Source organism: Ostrea edulis, chromosome 3, assembly GCF_947568905.1.
Source record: "Ostrea edulis chromosome 3, xbOstEdul1.1, whole genome shotgun sequence".
Lineage (NCBI taxonomy): Eukaryota > Metazoa > Mollusca > Bivalvia > Ostreida > Ostreidae > Ostrea > Ostrea edulis.
In genome coordinates this window covers 82,680,992-82,694,971 of record NC_079166.1, presented here as the reverse complement: position 1 = coordinate 82,694,971, position 13,980 = coordinate 82,680,992, and the positions used below count along the sequence as shown (strand labels likewise).

General features: G+C 33.8%; 1 protein-coding gene and 1 long non-coding RNA gene across 3 annotated transcripts in view; one reads left to right on the top strand and one right to left on the bottom strand.

The window, feature by feature from the left end:
- The window catches only part of LOC125660869 (uncharacterized), a 118,336-nt gene that overhangs the window by 58,202 nt on the left and 46,154 nt on the right, over positions 1-13,980 (top strand). For both annotated transcript variants that reach the window (XM_056159215.1, XM_056159216.1), the window contains 4 exons: positions 6,603-6,627; positions 9,860-9,908; positions 10,126-10,475; positions 11,176-11,256. In XM_056159215.1, the coding sequence (XP_056015190.1) occupies positions 6,603-6,627; positions 9,860-9,908; positions 10,126-10,475; positions 11,176-11,256 (505 nt within the window). The remainder of the gene's footprint in view (positions 1-6,602; positions 6,628-9,859; positions 9,909-10,125; positions 10,476-11,175; positions 11,257-13,980) is intronic.
- The window catches only part of LOC125673358 (uncharacterized), a 23,427-nt gene continuing 13,065 nt past the window's right edge, over positions 3,619-13,980 (bottom strand). The window contains exon 4 of the long non-coding RNA XR_008801319.1: positions 3,619-3,732. This is a non-coding gene — a long non-coding RNA (uncharacterized LOC125673358). The remainder of the gene's footprint in view (positions 3,733-13,980) is intronic.

Here is a 13,980-nt window from a genome sequence, read left to right as displayed (position 1 = left end):
AGTATGTGAAATTGATATACAAACATCATAATGTAGTGTAGTGTCGCAGACATCATAATGTAGTGTCAAGAGTCAAGTCCTGGGGTTACACCAGAGCCCTGAGCGGGGATCAAAGTTTTACATAGTACTCTATATCATGTAATTTTGGCATCGAATATTTAGCAGATTTTTCTTTTAAAAAAAACATAGTTTGACATATTAGCTCTTCATTTTTTTTTTGTGCCATTTCATTTAACAAGTGTATCATTTATGTGAATAGAATTTTGGCATTTTCAATTTTTGCAAATTTTTAGTATCCACCAAAAAAGCCAGTATATCTAGCACCCCAAACATTATTCGATATACAGTAATTATACAGGAAAATAAAAAATTATCTTATATACAGTAATTATACAGGAAAATTGAAAATCTTGAGAACCACGTGGGTACAATATTAGCTCCAATAATGTAGCCCTCTCCAATTTTTTTTAATAAAAAAAATCGGATGGGGCTACATTATTGCAGCTAGTACAATATATGAAGCATCCTAATATAGTATAGATACAAGTTTGTTCACAGCATGACCCCAGGGGTTAAGGCAAGAGCAGCTAGATTAAAGTTTCATACAGGCATACATAAGGAATTTAAATGAACAGATTTTCATCTCAAGAACCACAACAACACTAGCGATAAGTAAGCATTGTTGTGTGAGGTAAACACAGTTAGTTCAGGCCATGGTGATGGACTGTAGCAATACCGCAAGAGGGGGTTTGATAATTAGAAGGCTGACTAATTAGACAATGTAGGAAAATTCATTAAATATCTTCTCAAGAACCTCAAGGGTACAATATTTCAAACTGATATATATGTATGTATATGCAAGCGTACACATTTACTGTAGGTTTAAGTTTACTCGCTCCTTTGTTATGACTTTCTCTATAAATCTTCCAGAGTTCCACAATGGTTCAGTATGTCTTCAGTATGTCTTAGTGTAAGCATCCTTAGGTATTGTTGATTCAAGTTTGTTCATAACACGACTTTCATGTTCCAGGTAACGGGGAGAATTTATAGATACCTATGGGGTTATACAAGGAATCAACTTCTCAAGAACTGCAGGGATGCAATATATGTTAAAGTGATTTGTAAGCATTCTTGATATGTAATGTAGAGATCCATACCTGGGGTTAGGATGTGACTGCAGAAATGGGTTCAGAGCTTTACATACATGTAGGAATATATAATGAAAAATGCCAAAGCAATAATAGATGTCATTTTGGTGTCAGAAAGTTTTGTTGTAAAATTGTGATTTACCGTTTCAATAACAGGAAAAAAATTAGTTTATAAATCTTGTGTTATTAATATGTGTGTTAAAAAAACTATTCTTAGGCTCTGAGTGAAGCAATATTACATTGTCTTCCTGAACAAAAAATTGATATCTACACTCAAGGGTCAAAAGTATTTCTGCGCTGCTAATTTTCACTATATAAGTCATTGAATAATGCAATTTTTAAAGCAACGATGAAAAAAATTTCTACTGCAGCCATCACCATAAAAATTTCACAAAATATGCATAATCACCTAGATTTAAATTTGTTATTGTTATTTTTTCTCTATGTGTTACAGTTTTTAACACTCACTAGGTTAATCATGATGCAATAACTTTATTTGAAATTAATTTTACACATTTCATATTAATTAGCATTTTAAAAAGTCTACATCGCAATTCATAAATCAACCCCCAAAAAATAAATAAGATAGCAATAAAAGTAATATTTGTCATGACTCTTGAGTGAATTCTGCATATATTCTAAAAATTTCAGTATGATAACATTAATTATCAAATTTTTGTGAAGTTCTTAAAATGTGAAAGTTGTAATGAATATAAAGTGAAAATTAGCAGTGCAGAAATATTTTTGATCCTTGAGTGTATATAATACTGTATATTCAAAAGAAGTAAAAACTTTAATTTGATAAAATCTTAAACTTGATTTTAATTTTATTGATGCTTACGGCTAAAGTTACATACAAAACATCTATCATAATGGCACATATTTAAATTTTACTTCACAATTTTACCACAAAATACAATTTTCAGATTTAGAGCAATTTTGCTTTAATATAAAATCATATGAAGAACTACAAGGGTGCAGTTTGTCAAATCATCATGGAAATATCCTCATGTAGTGTAAAATCATAACTTCAAGGGTGTTGATGGGACCACAGATAAAGAATTACCTACCTTACCTATTCACTGCTAAAATAGGTATAACCAAAAAAAAAAGTCAAGGATGGTTTTGTTACAAGATTGAGTTATAAATGAAGATACACTCCCCTGATTATTGTATGTTGCTGACTGCATTGTTATTGGGGGAACCATGTTACTGAACAGCAATAAGCAGTACACACCAAACTATTAGATAGGTGTATACCTTTTCACATCTATAAGTGTTGTCATGTATGCAGATAACTTATAAAAAGAATTATTAGATGTAAATTTTGAGTGAAATGTTGTTTGTGACTGCATTTTTTCTTCGGGTTTAGGGGATATAGCCACTTGTCTGTGCATGTTTTGGACACAACATACAGATACTGCTCTCATACTTGTTATGGTGATTTAAAAGGAAGCTTAAAGAGGAAGATCTATATTTATTTCTGGATCAAGAAGTCGTAGGTCAAGGTCTCTGCGATTGATCATAACAACAATGTGGACACTATGTATCCTCCATATAGAAAGTGTCACTCCACATTTTATTGATTGATTGAATATTGTTTAACGTCCCTCTCGAGAATATTTCACTCATATAGAGATGTCACCATTGCCGGTGAAGGGCTGCAAAATTTAGGCTTATGCTCGGCACTTATGGCCTTTGAGCAGGGAGGGATCTTTATCATGCCACACCTGCTGTGGGGCCTCAGTTTTTGTGGTCTCATCCGAAGGACCGCCCCATTTAGTTGCCTCTTACGACAAGCAAGGGGTACTGAGGACCTATTCTAACCCGGATCCCCACGGGATCACTCCACATTTTAGGTCTGAGTGATTAATTGTAATGTCAACATGTGGACAGACACTATATATCCTCGATATAAAGAGTGTTGCTCCAAAATTTAGGTCTAGGTGATTTATCGTACAACATTGTGGGCACACTGTCCTCAATGTAAAGAGCGTCACTCCACATTTTAGACTCGTACTTGGTACAGAGATGGTAGTTACAGAGAGGATGAAAACTTTTTAGATTTTTTTTTTTTTTTTGGATCTAAAGGTCATACATGTAGGTCAAAGTCTCAATATGATTAAATTTAATGATGTTGACATCACATGATGGGTGTCATTATAAGTTTCTCTTCTCAATAGCTGGAGGAATGACAGAAGAGAAAAGAAAGCACAAAGGTTTATGCATCATTGGTCAGCTGTTATTACATATAGTGAATGTTATGTACAAAATAAAAGGATTTCCTTTTGATTGTTTATGGTTGCCAAGTGGTTTCTCCCTGTCAACCATGAGGTTCCAGGTTCGATTCTTGATTCCAGCATCATGTCAAACCTGAAATGGTTTATCTTCTATAGATAGTGAGTCCTTATATATAACCAAACATCCAACATTGGAAGTCAAAGTCCCAAGAATCTTCTGGATATGACCTGGAGTTCAGAGATCCTATGTCAGGGCAGGTGCTGGCTGAGATAGATAATGCTCACTGCTCTGGCCTTGAATGTCATGCAATAGATTAAAATGTGTGGCACCTCATTGAAAAATTCTGGAATAAAACAACATACCAATAAAAGTCCTCAGATTTTTCATTCTCACACTTGCTAGGTACATGGTAGATTAGGGGTGTGTATTGCTCAAGATTTTCCGATACGATACGATACAATATTTTCTGATGCGATATCCGATATATTGGATTTTCAATGTAGTTAACCATTTTCTGAAGTAAAATATCAAAAATTAAGAAAATGAAGTGGTTTAATATATTTTATTTCATAACAAAACAAACAATGACAATTAAAGTCTGAGGAAACTCCAATGTCACAATGTAAAAGCGAGGATTAAAGTCTGAGGCATCTCTGATGTGTCACAATGTAAAAGTGAGGATTAAAGTCGGAGGAATCTCCGATGTGTCACAATGTAAAAGCAGGGATTAAAGTCGGAGAAATATCCGATGTGTCACAATGTAAAAGCGGGGATTAAAGTCTGAAGAATCTCCGATGTGTCACAGTGTAAAAGCGGGGATTAAAGTCTGAGAAATCTCCGATGTGTCACAATGTAAAAGTGGGGATTAAAGTCTGAGGAATCTCCGATGTGTCACAATGTAAAAGCGGGATTAAAGTCCGAGGAATCACTGATGTCACAATGTAAAAGCGGAGATTAAAGTCTGAGGATTCATGTTCCTGTTAGAAGCCATTTTTGAATTATGAACTTCGATCCCGACTATTAAAAGGGCTATTTTTAACCCGACATTATATTGTATCGTATCGTTGAAACACCGTATCGTATATCGCTGGACAGGCGTATACCGGTAGATTTCGATATATCGATATATTGATTCACCCCTATGGTAGATGGGAGGAAGAATGAAAATATTGATGGCCAGGTCAAAGGTTAAGGTCATATTGATCGGAAATTAATATAACAGAAGAGAATTTAATCCATTGAATGAAGCAGTGTACTGACCTATTGGCATTGTCTTGTTTCAAGGAAGTTCATCATTGATTTATTGTTACTGAGAGAAATTGTTTTTTTTTATTTGAAACTGGCTTTAGTTTTCCCATGTGACTGAGTCATTAGAGAAGATTGACATACATGTTATGGAAAATAATGATACTCGCAGTACAACATCTCGCCGCTTTCAATATGATACAGCTTCTAGTCATTTTGTTTGTGTGTTTGATGATATAGCTTGTAGTCATTTTGTTTGTGTTTGATGATACAGCTTGTGGTCATTTTGTTGTGTGTTTGATGATATAGCTTGTGGTCATTTTGTTGTGTGTTTGATGATATTAGTTCTTCTGAGTCTAAGGCTCAAAGAGCTAATCATATGGCCATATGTCTGGCTTGCAGTGTGCGTCAACTTTTTGGAAAAAGGGCTATATCTCAAGAACCCTTTGGCCAATTTTTGTCTAAATTGTCACATGGTATCCTTGGCCCAAGGGCTTTCATTTGTAATAAAACTAGGGTTGTGACCCTTTTAGGGGAGATAAATAGGAAAATGCAAACAAATGTAGTGGTTGCTAAAAAATCTTCTTCTCAAGACCCACTGGGCAAATTATCACCAAACTTATGCATAAGGATGAGGATAGGTTATAGATAAAAAATTGTTCAATGCATCATCCTGGGGCAAAGGGTGGTGATCTCAAGGTCACTTCAAAGTTGACCTTAAATTTTGTTTTGTTATTACTTTATGGCTAATCATTTATGAATACATTTTAGGTTATTTCAGATACCGAGAGGTTTAGAATCATCAAACCTTGTAAGTTGATGTGTCTAGAGGCCTTGAAACATATTTATAAAAAAAGTAGGTCACAGTGACCTACTTTTAGAATTTTGCAGACATTCAAATTTCACATTTTCAATTTTAGATGCATATTTTGGACACTATGAAAGCTAGAATCATCAAACTTTGTCAGTTGATGCATCTTAAGTCTTCATAGTTTGTTGACCAAAATGTAGGTCACTGTGACCTACTTTTGGAATTTGACGGCCATATTTTAATATTTCAGATACTATTTGACTTACAATGATCAAACTTTGTCAGGTGATGCATGTTAAGTCTTCAGAGTGTGTTGACTAAAAAGTAGGTCACCATGGCCTTTTTTTGGATTTTGATGGCTATATTTGAATATTTCAGATACTATTTGACTTACAATCATCAAACTTTGTCAGTTGATGGGTCTTGAGTCTTCAGAGTGAGTCGACCAAAAAGTAGGTCACTGTGACCTACTGTTGGAATTTGACGTTTATATCTGAATATTTCAGATACTATTTGACTTCAATTATCAAACTTTGTCAGTTGATGCATCTTGAGTCTTTGGAGTGTGTTGACCAAAAAGTAGGTCACTGGCCTTTTTTTTTTGGAATTTGACGGCTATATTTGAATACTATTTGACTTGTCAGTTGATGCATCTTGAGTCTTCAGTGTGTCAACCAAAAGTAGGTCACCTTGACCTACTTTTGGACAGTTACATATAAATTTTCAGGTACTATTTGACTTAACATCATCAAACTTTGTTAATTGATGAATCTTGGTTAGTGAGAATTTTTGCCTGTTCTACAATGTATCAGAAGAGCTATTCTAGGCCCATGGGCCTCTTGTTTTGTTGTTTGTGTGTTTGATGATACAGCTTGTAGTCATTTGTGTGTTTGATGATACAGCTTGTGGTCATTTTGTTGTGTTTGATGATACAGCTTGTAGTCATTTTGTTCATTCATTTGCAGTTGGAAGTGCATCATATGGTACAGTATCTTATAGAGAATAGACAATGATAAAACACAGAAAACATCAGTTGTAGCTGTAAGGAGAGAGAGAGAGAGAGAGAGAGAGAGAGAGAGAGAGAGTCTGTGAATGGCTGAATGCTCAATAGTTTAGTGGTGTAAGTTATGCCATTTCACTTCTGTGTGATTTTGCAGGTCCGGGGACTTAAATGACTCACCAGTAAGTAGTTACATTATTTTATTGTATTTAAGTTTTGTGCATTAGGAATAAATGCACTCTTTGATGTGATCATGAATTAGCACTGTTTGCACAACAACAATCAATATATATAGAAAATCCAAACTCTAATATCAAACGTCAATGTTTTTGTTCAGTGCAAAATGTGCTGAAATATGAATCTCACTAAAATAAGTACAACTAGTGCTTGTTTAATTTCTTTGGCATATATTACTTAATAACTATCAATTTGCACAAAGTCTTATGCACCTCATGAATTATGGTTCATTGCAACAACTGTTAAGTTTTATCACATACTTGTTTACTATTTTTAATGCCTCCATGATCAAAAATCCGGGAGCATCAGCTTTTGGTCTGTCCATCTGTCTTGTCTAATTTTCCACAAACATGTTATCCATGGCCATAACTTTTGAATGGATGGTGATAAGAGTTTTCATATTTTACATGTGTTATATTCCTTAATAGTGACAGGATTTTTCTTTTCGTACATTTTTTTTTGTTTACCTCATGACCTTGGAGATTGTATGGCCATCATAGAGGGGTATCAGTGTTTCACATCTTGATAATTCTTAAAAGCAGCGGAATCTTATGATTCGATCATGTGTCAGAATGCTGTGCAGTAATTTCTGTTATTGGTCAGTGTGGCTGATTATGACATTGGATTACACTTATATATGTATATACAATATTCTCAGTATCATATTACTAAGCTATGATTACTCTGACTATATTTTTTGTCATGTAACAATCTGGTTCAGGTGTCTGAAACCCAAAAACTTACATCTCTAAAGATCCCTGTTTATGATAGAAATATCAGTATGGCACACTTGCATAACTGAAAAAGTGATTTTCTTTAACATTGTCAGATTACCCAAGGTTGGTTTCATTTTGTTCTTCATCAAGTGATGGAAAGAAATGAAGCTTAATTAACCATATCCAGTGATATTGTTTTAGATAGTTTGGGTCAAAATGCTGTAGATAAATTTAGCATTTTCAACTTTGTGAATGCTGAAATGAAATTACTTGTTTGCATGATAAAAGAATTCTCTACAAATTTCATTCAAACGTTAGCAATACAATGAATATATATATACAATAAAGGGCTTTGTGAGTTGATAATCGTTAGGCTTATGGTAAATAGAAAATTTCTATTTTCTAATTAATCACAAGGATTGCAGTCAATTTCTCCATTATAAATCTGTTTTATTAAAAAAGATTTATATCATTGAATTTGACTTCCTCTGTTTTTGCTATTCACTGTTCTTATCATTACATGCACTGTTGTCAAATATTCCCACAGCTATAAATACACATTAATCATAGACAGCTGTTGTAAATGAAATTACATGTACAAACCATTGACCGGTCTTCACAGACACTGGACATGGTAATTGTATAGCTGCTTAATTGTTACATTGTCAAAAGCTGACTTAAATTGATATTTTGAAAAAATTTGCTATTTTAAGGGGGACTGGAAAATGAATGTGAATTCTATTTTGTTTAAGAAATAAATTTCATGTGTTAATTTTACATGGGGGTATGAACTACAACACGTGTCATGCTGGGATACGTATACTTTATGAAGTGTGTCAGCGTGGCATGCTGGGATACGTATACTTTATGAAGCGTGTCAGCGATTCATGAAAGTTTGTACCTTCATGAATTTTTAAAAGTAAAATTTCTTTTTTTACCTTTACATTCTAATTTCATTTTTGATGGAATTCCCAGTCTTTAAAGTAGACATACTATATTTATCAAGATTTGTACACATATTGTTCACCACTGCAGCACAGTCATGATGAAATGGCTATCATTACTATTTGTAAAGATATCTTAGGCAAAAATCATTGAAAATGTAAATATATATGTAAGAATAAACATTTCAAGATGTATTTTCAGCTCAAATTCCTCAGTTTTTACTTGTTAAACTTCCAAGTGAACTGAGAAACAGTCCACCCAGCACTCTATATCTAGATATTAACACTATAGTCATCACCCAGCACTCTATATCTAGATATTAACGCTATAGTCATCACCCAGCATTCTATATCTAGATATTAACTCTATAGTCATCACCCAGCACTCTATATCTAGATAATAACACTATAGTCTTCACCCAGCACTCTATATCTAGATATTAACTCTATATAGTCATCACCCAGCACTTTATATCTAGATAATAACACTATAGTCATCACCCAACACTCTATATCTAGATATTAACACTATAGTCATCACCCAGCACTCTATATCTAGATATTAACTCTATAGTCATCACCCAGCACTCTATGTCTAGATATTAACGCTATAGTCATCACCCAGCACTCTATATCTAGATATTAACTCTATATAGTCATCACCCAGCACTCTATATCTAGATATTAACACTATAGTCATCACCCAGCACTCTATATCTAGATATTAACTCTATATAGTCATCACCCAGCACTATATATCTAGATATTAACACTATAGTCATCACCCAGCACTCTATATCTAGATATTAACACTATAGTCATCACCCAGCACTAGATATCTAGATATTAACTCTATAGTTATCACCCAGCACTCTATATCTAGATATTAACGCTATAGTCATCACCCAGCACTCTATATCTGTATATTAACTCTATAGTCATCACCCAGCACTCTATATCTAGATATTAACACTATAGTCTTCACCCAACACTCTATATCTAGATATTAACTCTATAGTCATCACCCAGCACTCTATATCTAGGTATTAACACTATAGTCATCACCCAGCACTAGATATCTAGATATTAACTCTATAGTCATCACCCAGCACTTTATATTTAGATATTAACTCTATAGTCATCACCCAGCACTAGATATCTAGATATTAACCCTATAGTCATCACCCAGCACTAGATATCTAGATATTAACCCTATAGTCATCACTCAGCACTCTATATCTAGATATTAACGCTATAGCCATGCATGGTAGATCTTGTGTATGGATCGCTTCATAATGTATACATATACTAAGAAGAATTTAAAATAAGGACAAATTTTTGTTTCATTTTATTGTAAATTTATTTGTATGAAATACGTTTTTGTGAGCCTACTTAGACATCCAATATTGCTTTTAAAGTATTGACGATAAACATTTTCAGATTTTCAGAATAACATGTTTGGTTACCATCTTTTGCAATAAAATTGTCATAGCTCACATCAATAGACTGTTTTATAGGCTGCACCAGATGTGATACAGATAACAAAATTGGGAAAAATCAACACAGGTAGATGATCAACTATCAATACTTTCAACAACAAAAATACTTTGAAACTTTCATATTTATTTATAGTTGCATAAAATTTCCAACTGCTATCAGAATTTGCAGCTATTTCTGCTGAAAGATATTTAACACCAAATTGTAAAAATTGTGTACTCAGTTTGAATGGGTCAAAAACCACATGCAACAAAACAGGTGTAGGCTTATCTTCCCATCATTGTAGATGACAGGAAAGAGTTAATGTCCCCTAAAGTAAGTATTCCATCATCATCATCAACAACAGCAGGGTTAAACTCGTCATCAGATTACAGAACATGCAAAGAACATATCAGAACAGAAGGGTCACCCACAACAGAGGCTGGAAAGGAAATGGATAGGTGTGTGTCAGAGGTCAAAGAGGAAAGGAGTGAGGTCAAGGATACAAAGATTAAGGACAAGGAAGAGGTGAATGATGTTGTAGATGCAAAGGTCAAGGAGGAGGTGAATGAGAAGATTGACCCAGTGAAGGGCGAAGACCGGGATGATGAAAATGTCGACGTAACCAACAACTTGATAAAACAGATAGAAAAACTGGTAGGACCATTGTTTCTAAGTATGTTAGAAACATTCAACAACAGCCCCTCCCCCTCCCCCCTCCAAAAAATAGTTTGGATAGTATATAAAGGTGTTACCATATTAACAGAAGCATTAGATGATGCAAAGCTTGAATATGACCAGATCAATCAATGTCATGTACTCAAGGTCAAAGTAGTATTAGGACAGCTTTAAGTCATTCTAGAGATTTGGGTAAGGTTGTATATAATTAAAATTTTTAAAATGATAGTAAATTATGATAAACTCTGTAGGTAATTACATGTATATATATGGAAGTTTAAAGGCACTTGTACATGTTGTTAAAAGTTGATTTAATCCATAAAAACACAAAATAGATGAAATTTGCTGCATTGGTATCTTATGCTTAAAAATCAGCATTACACATATTTAAAGGCTCATTTACTCCACAATTACCTGTAGGTTTAAAACTCTGAGGAAGTCCATGATCATTCCGTGTATGCAAGGAAATCTATAATGGGGTACCTTTATGTATTCCTGTGCCCCTGATAATGGAGTGGTTGAGAGCAATCTTTGATTGCAAACATGCATAAATAAAAATGCATGAAAACTTGTGTTATGAAACTTCTTTTGAATGCACATGAGAATAAAATTTATGAATGATGCATCACAGTTCAAGGGGAAAATGGTCCCACATTTGATATTGACTTTATGTTTTCAGAATTTGAGTGACTGTCCTACACATTGTGAATTGCTTGATGATTTGTCCCCATCTTCACCACACCTAAAGAAAATTAGACAGGTGAGGAGAAATCTTTGACCCTATATAAATCAGTAGACAATGATGAGAGCATTAAGGGGGTTGTAACTTCTGTATCATTAAGAGTTTTGATGCAGTTGTAACGAGACTTGACAAATAACACCATTTGTTTGTGGCATCCGTCCAAGGAAGATTGCTAGTTGTAACTTATCATCTGATGACTGCAGGTTGTTTTCTGTGTTTTGGCTTTACGTAATACACAAACTTACCAGCATATGTCTTCCAATTCTTTTTTGGCATTTTTTTCTTCTTCTTAATATTATTTTGGAATACATGACCAGAAAGCAATATCCCGTGCATTAAATTTTTTCTTCACTCTGCACCACTTCATGATTGGTACATTGATTTGGAAATATTGATGTTTTGAGCAGATGATTTATTGATAGTTTCCCTTCGTGTTACGGTACTTTGGCTAAGATTTGGGATCGAGGTTTAAAGCAGGCATAAATCTCCGTGTGCATGCACTTTAAACAAGTTATTCCAATTCTCCAACCTCATGGCTGTTCTTATGACAGGTAAGGCACAGATTACTGCTTAAAAGATATCTATACATGTTTCAGTTTCATTTAGTTGTTAAGATATCTGTAGGTGTTTCAATTTCATTTTGCTGGCAATACTGGGGAGAACTGGTGCAAAGAAATCTTATACAGGTAGGTTAGAATAATCATAAAGAAAGTTTTTCATTGATAAATTACTATAATGGTATTTTCAATATCTGTTCATATACATATGTATATAGATAAAAGTCGATGTAAAAATGAGTAAAATTGAAGATGGAAAACTAATTGTGGTTGCCATTAACACCCCCCCCTCCCCCTCAACGTGATGATTTTAACAGCGGTATTTTAATTTCCAAAGGATAGTCTTTGTAAGTTGGGAGGGGAACATTGTAGGCCTATATGTTAAAGTTTTGTTCGCTTCATCTCTTCAACAAACCAGAAATATTTCCTGACATACTGGCTATTTTTCAAAAGCATAGAAGTAAGGTAAATTGCTTAAAAGACTACTGAATATCGATCACTACAATATTTTTCCTACCTATATTGAATATCACAATTATATTTTTCTACCTATATTGAATATCACTACGATATTTTTCCTACCTATTTTTTGAATATCACTATAATATTTTTTACCTATACATTTAATAACTCTATAATCTTTCCCTACCTATATTGAATACTATAATCTTTTCCTACCTATATTGAATACTATAATCTTTTCCTACCTATATTAAATATTACTAATATTTTTCCAATCTATGTATTAATTTTACTGTCTACCCATATGTGAAAAGGATGGGTTGTAAAGAGACACAAACAGCATCTTAATCTAGGCTAGGCCCTACTATAGGTGTACTTCATACAACAACAAAAGTCTTCCACTCTGCATCTCCGTGAGCTGCACACAAAACACATGTCACTGCCATCTTCTATTTAGCTTTGTTACAGAGGTTTAATATCTCCAGATGTATCCCCAAGTTGCAGGTAAACAAGCCTCAAAGTGAGCTTGAACTGAAGGGGGGCAGGTTTTGCTGATTCAAGAGGAAAAAATCCTCATCATTATCCGTTTCACACAGGTGGAGTTAATTTTTCGTGAAGAGTCAAAGGAAGGTCATTGAGGAAGCAGGAAGGAAGTGCTTAGTTTTTTTTTTCTTCCAGTTAAGTTGCTACTGTCAATTAATAACATTGTTCTGTGCAAATTACAGAAGTGAATGTTCAATGGATTTATCAGGTAGGAATCTTGAAGACCTGTTGATATACTTCTGGGTTAACATGTCATACCATAAATTTGAGTTAAATAATTTGAATTATTTACATTATAAAATTTAGAAGGGGGGGGGGGGGTAATGTTACAAGACAAGTAAAGGAATTGATATTTAGTCCAAATAACAATTAATCTGAAAACTATTAAACTATTAATGAACAGTTTGTATTCAGTTCATAGTGGAAAATTGTCTTGGCCATGTATATTCACCCTCAGTTGTTGGGTTTTTTTTTTTGTGTGTGTTTTTTTTTTTGCATGCACTTCATTCACATTGTGTGCATACATCTTGTCATATGGTGAGCTCCCTCATTGCATTAAATGCTGCAGTCATCAGCATAAAAAGTGGCAGTTAAACATGCAGACATCAACATGATACTAGCTGTGATAAATGTGTGTTGAGATGCTAGGCCCTCCAGTGAATTTTTTTCTATTGCTGAATTTGTTTTAATGTTGGGTGGTGTATTTTAGATATATACATTGATTTACTCTGGTGCTGTATTTCTCTCTCTCTCTCTCTCTCTCTCTCTCTCTCTCTCTCTCTCTCTCACACACACACACACACAAATTAGTATTAAAGTAAAAATCAATTCTACAGTAAATTTCATTCCACTATTTAAACTCTGATTAGCAATTATTGTTTCCATTTGAATTCTGATTTACATTTACAGATGTAAATAATGGTACATATAATATATACTTAAATTACCAAAAGAAGCATGAAGTTTTATAACAATTAAATTAAGTCTCCTTTCTCTGTTAAAATTTGAAAACAGGTTTGATATTATTATAAAGTATGTTGTTACAGTCCTCTCAATTATAATCATCAGGCTCCAAAACTGATCTCTGTATCATATCATCAGGCTCTATAACCAATCTCTCTGTATCATCATCAGGCTCCATAACCAATCTCTCTGCATCATATCATCAGGCTCCATAACC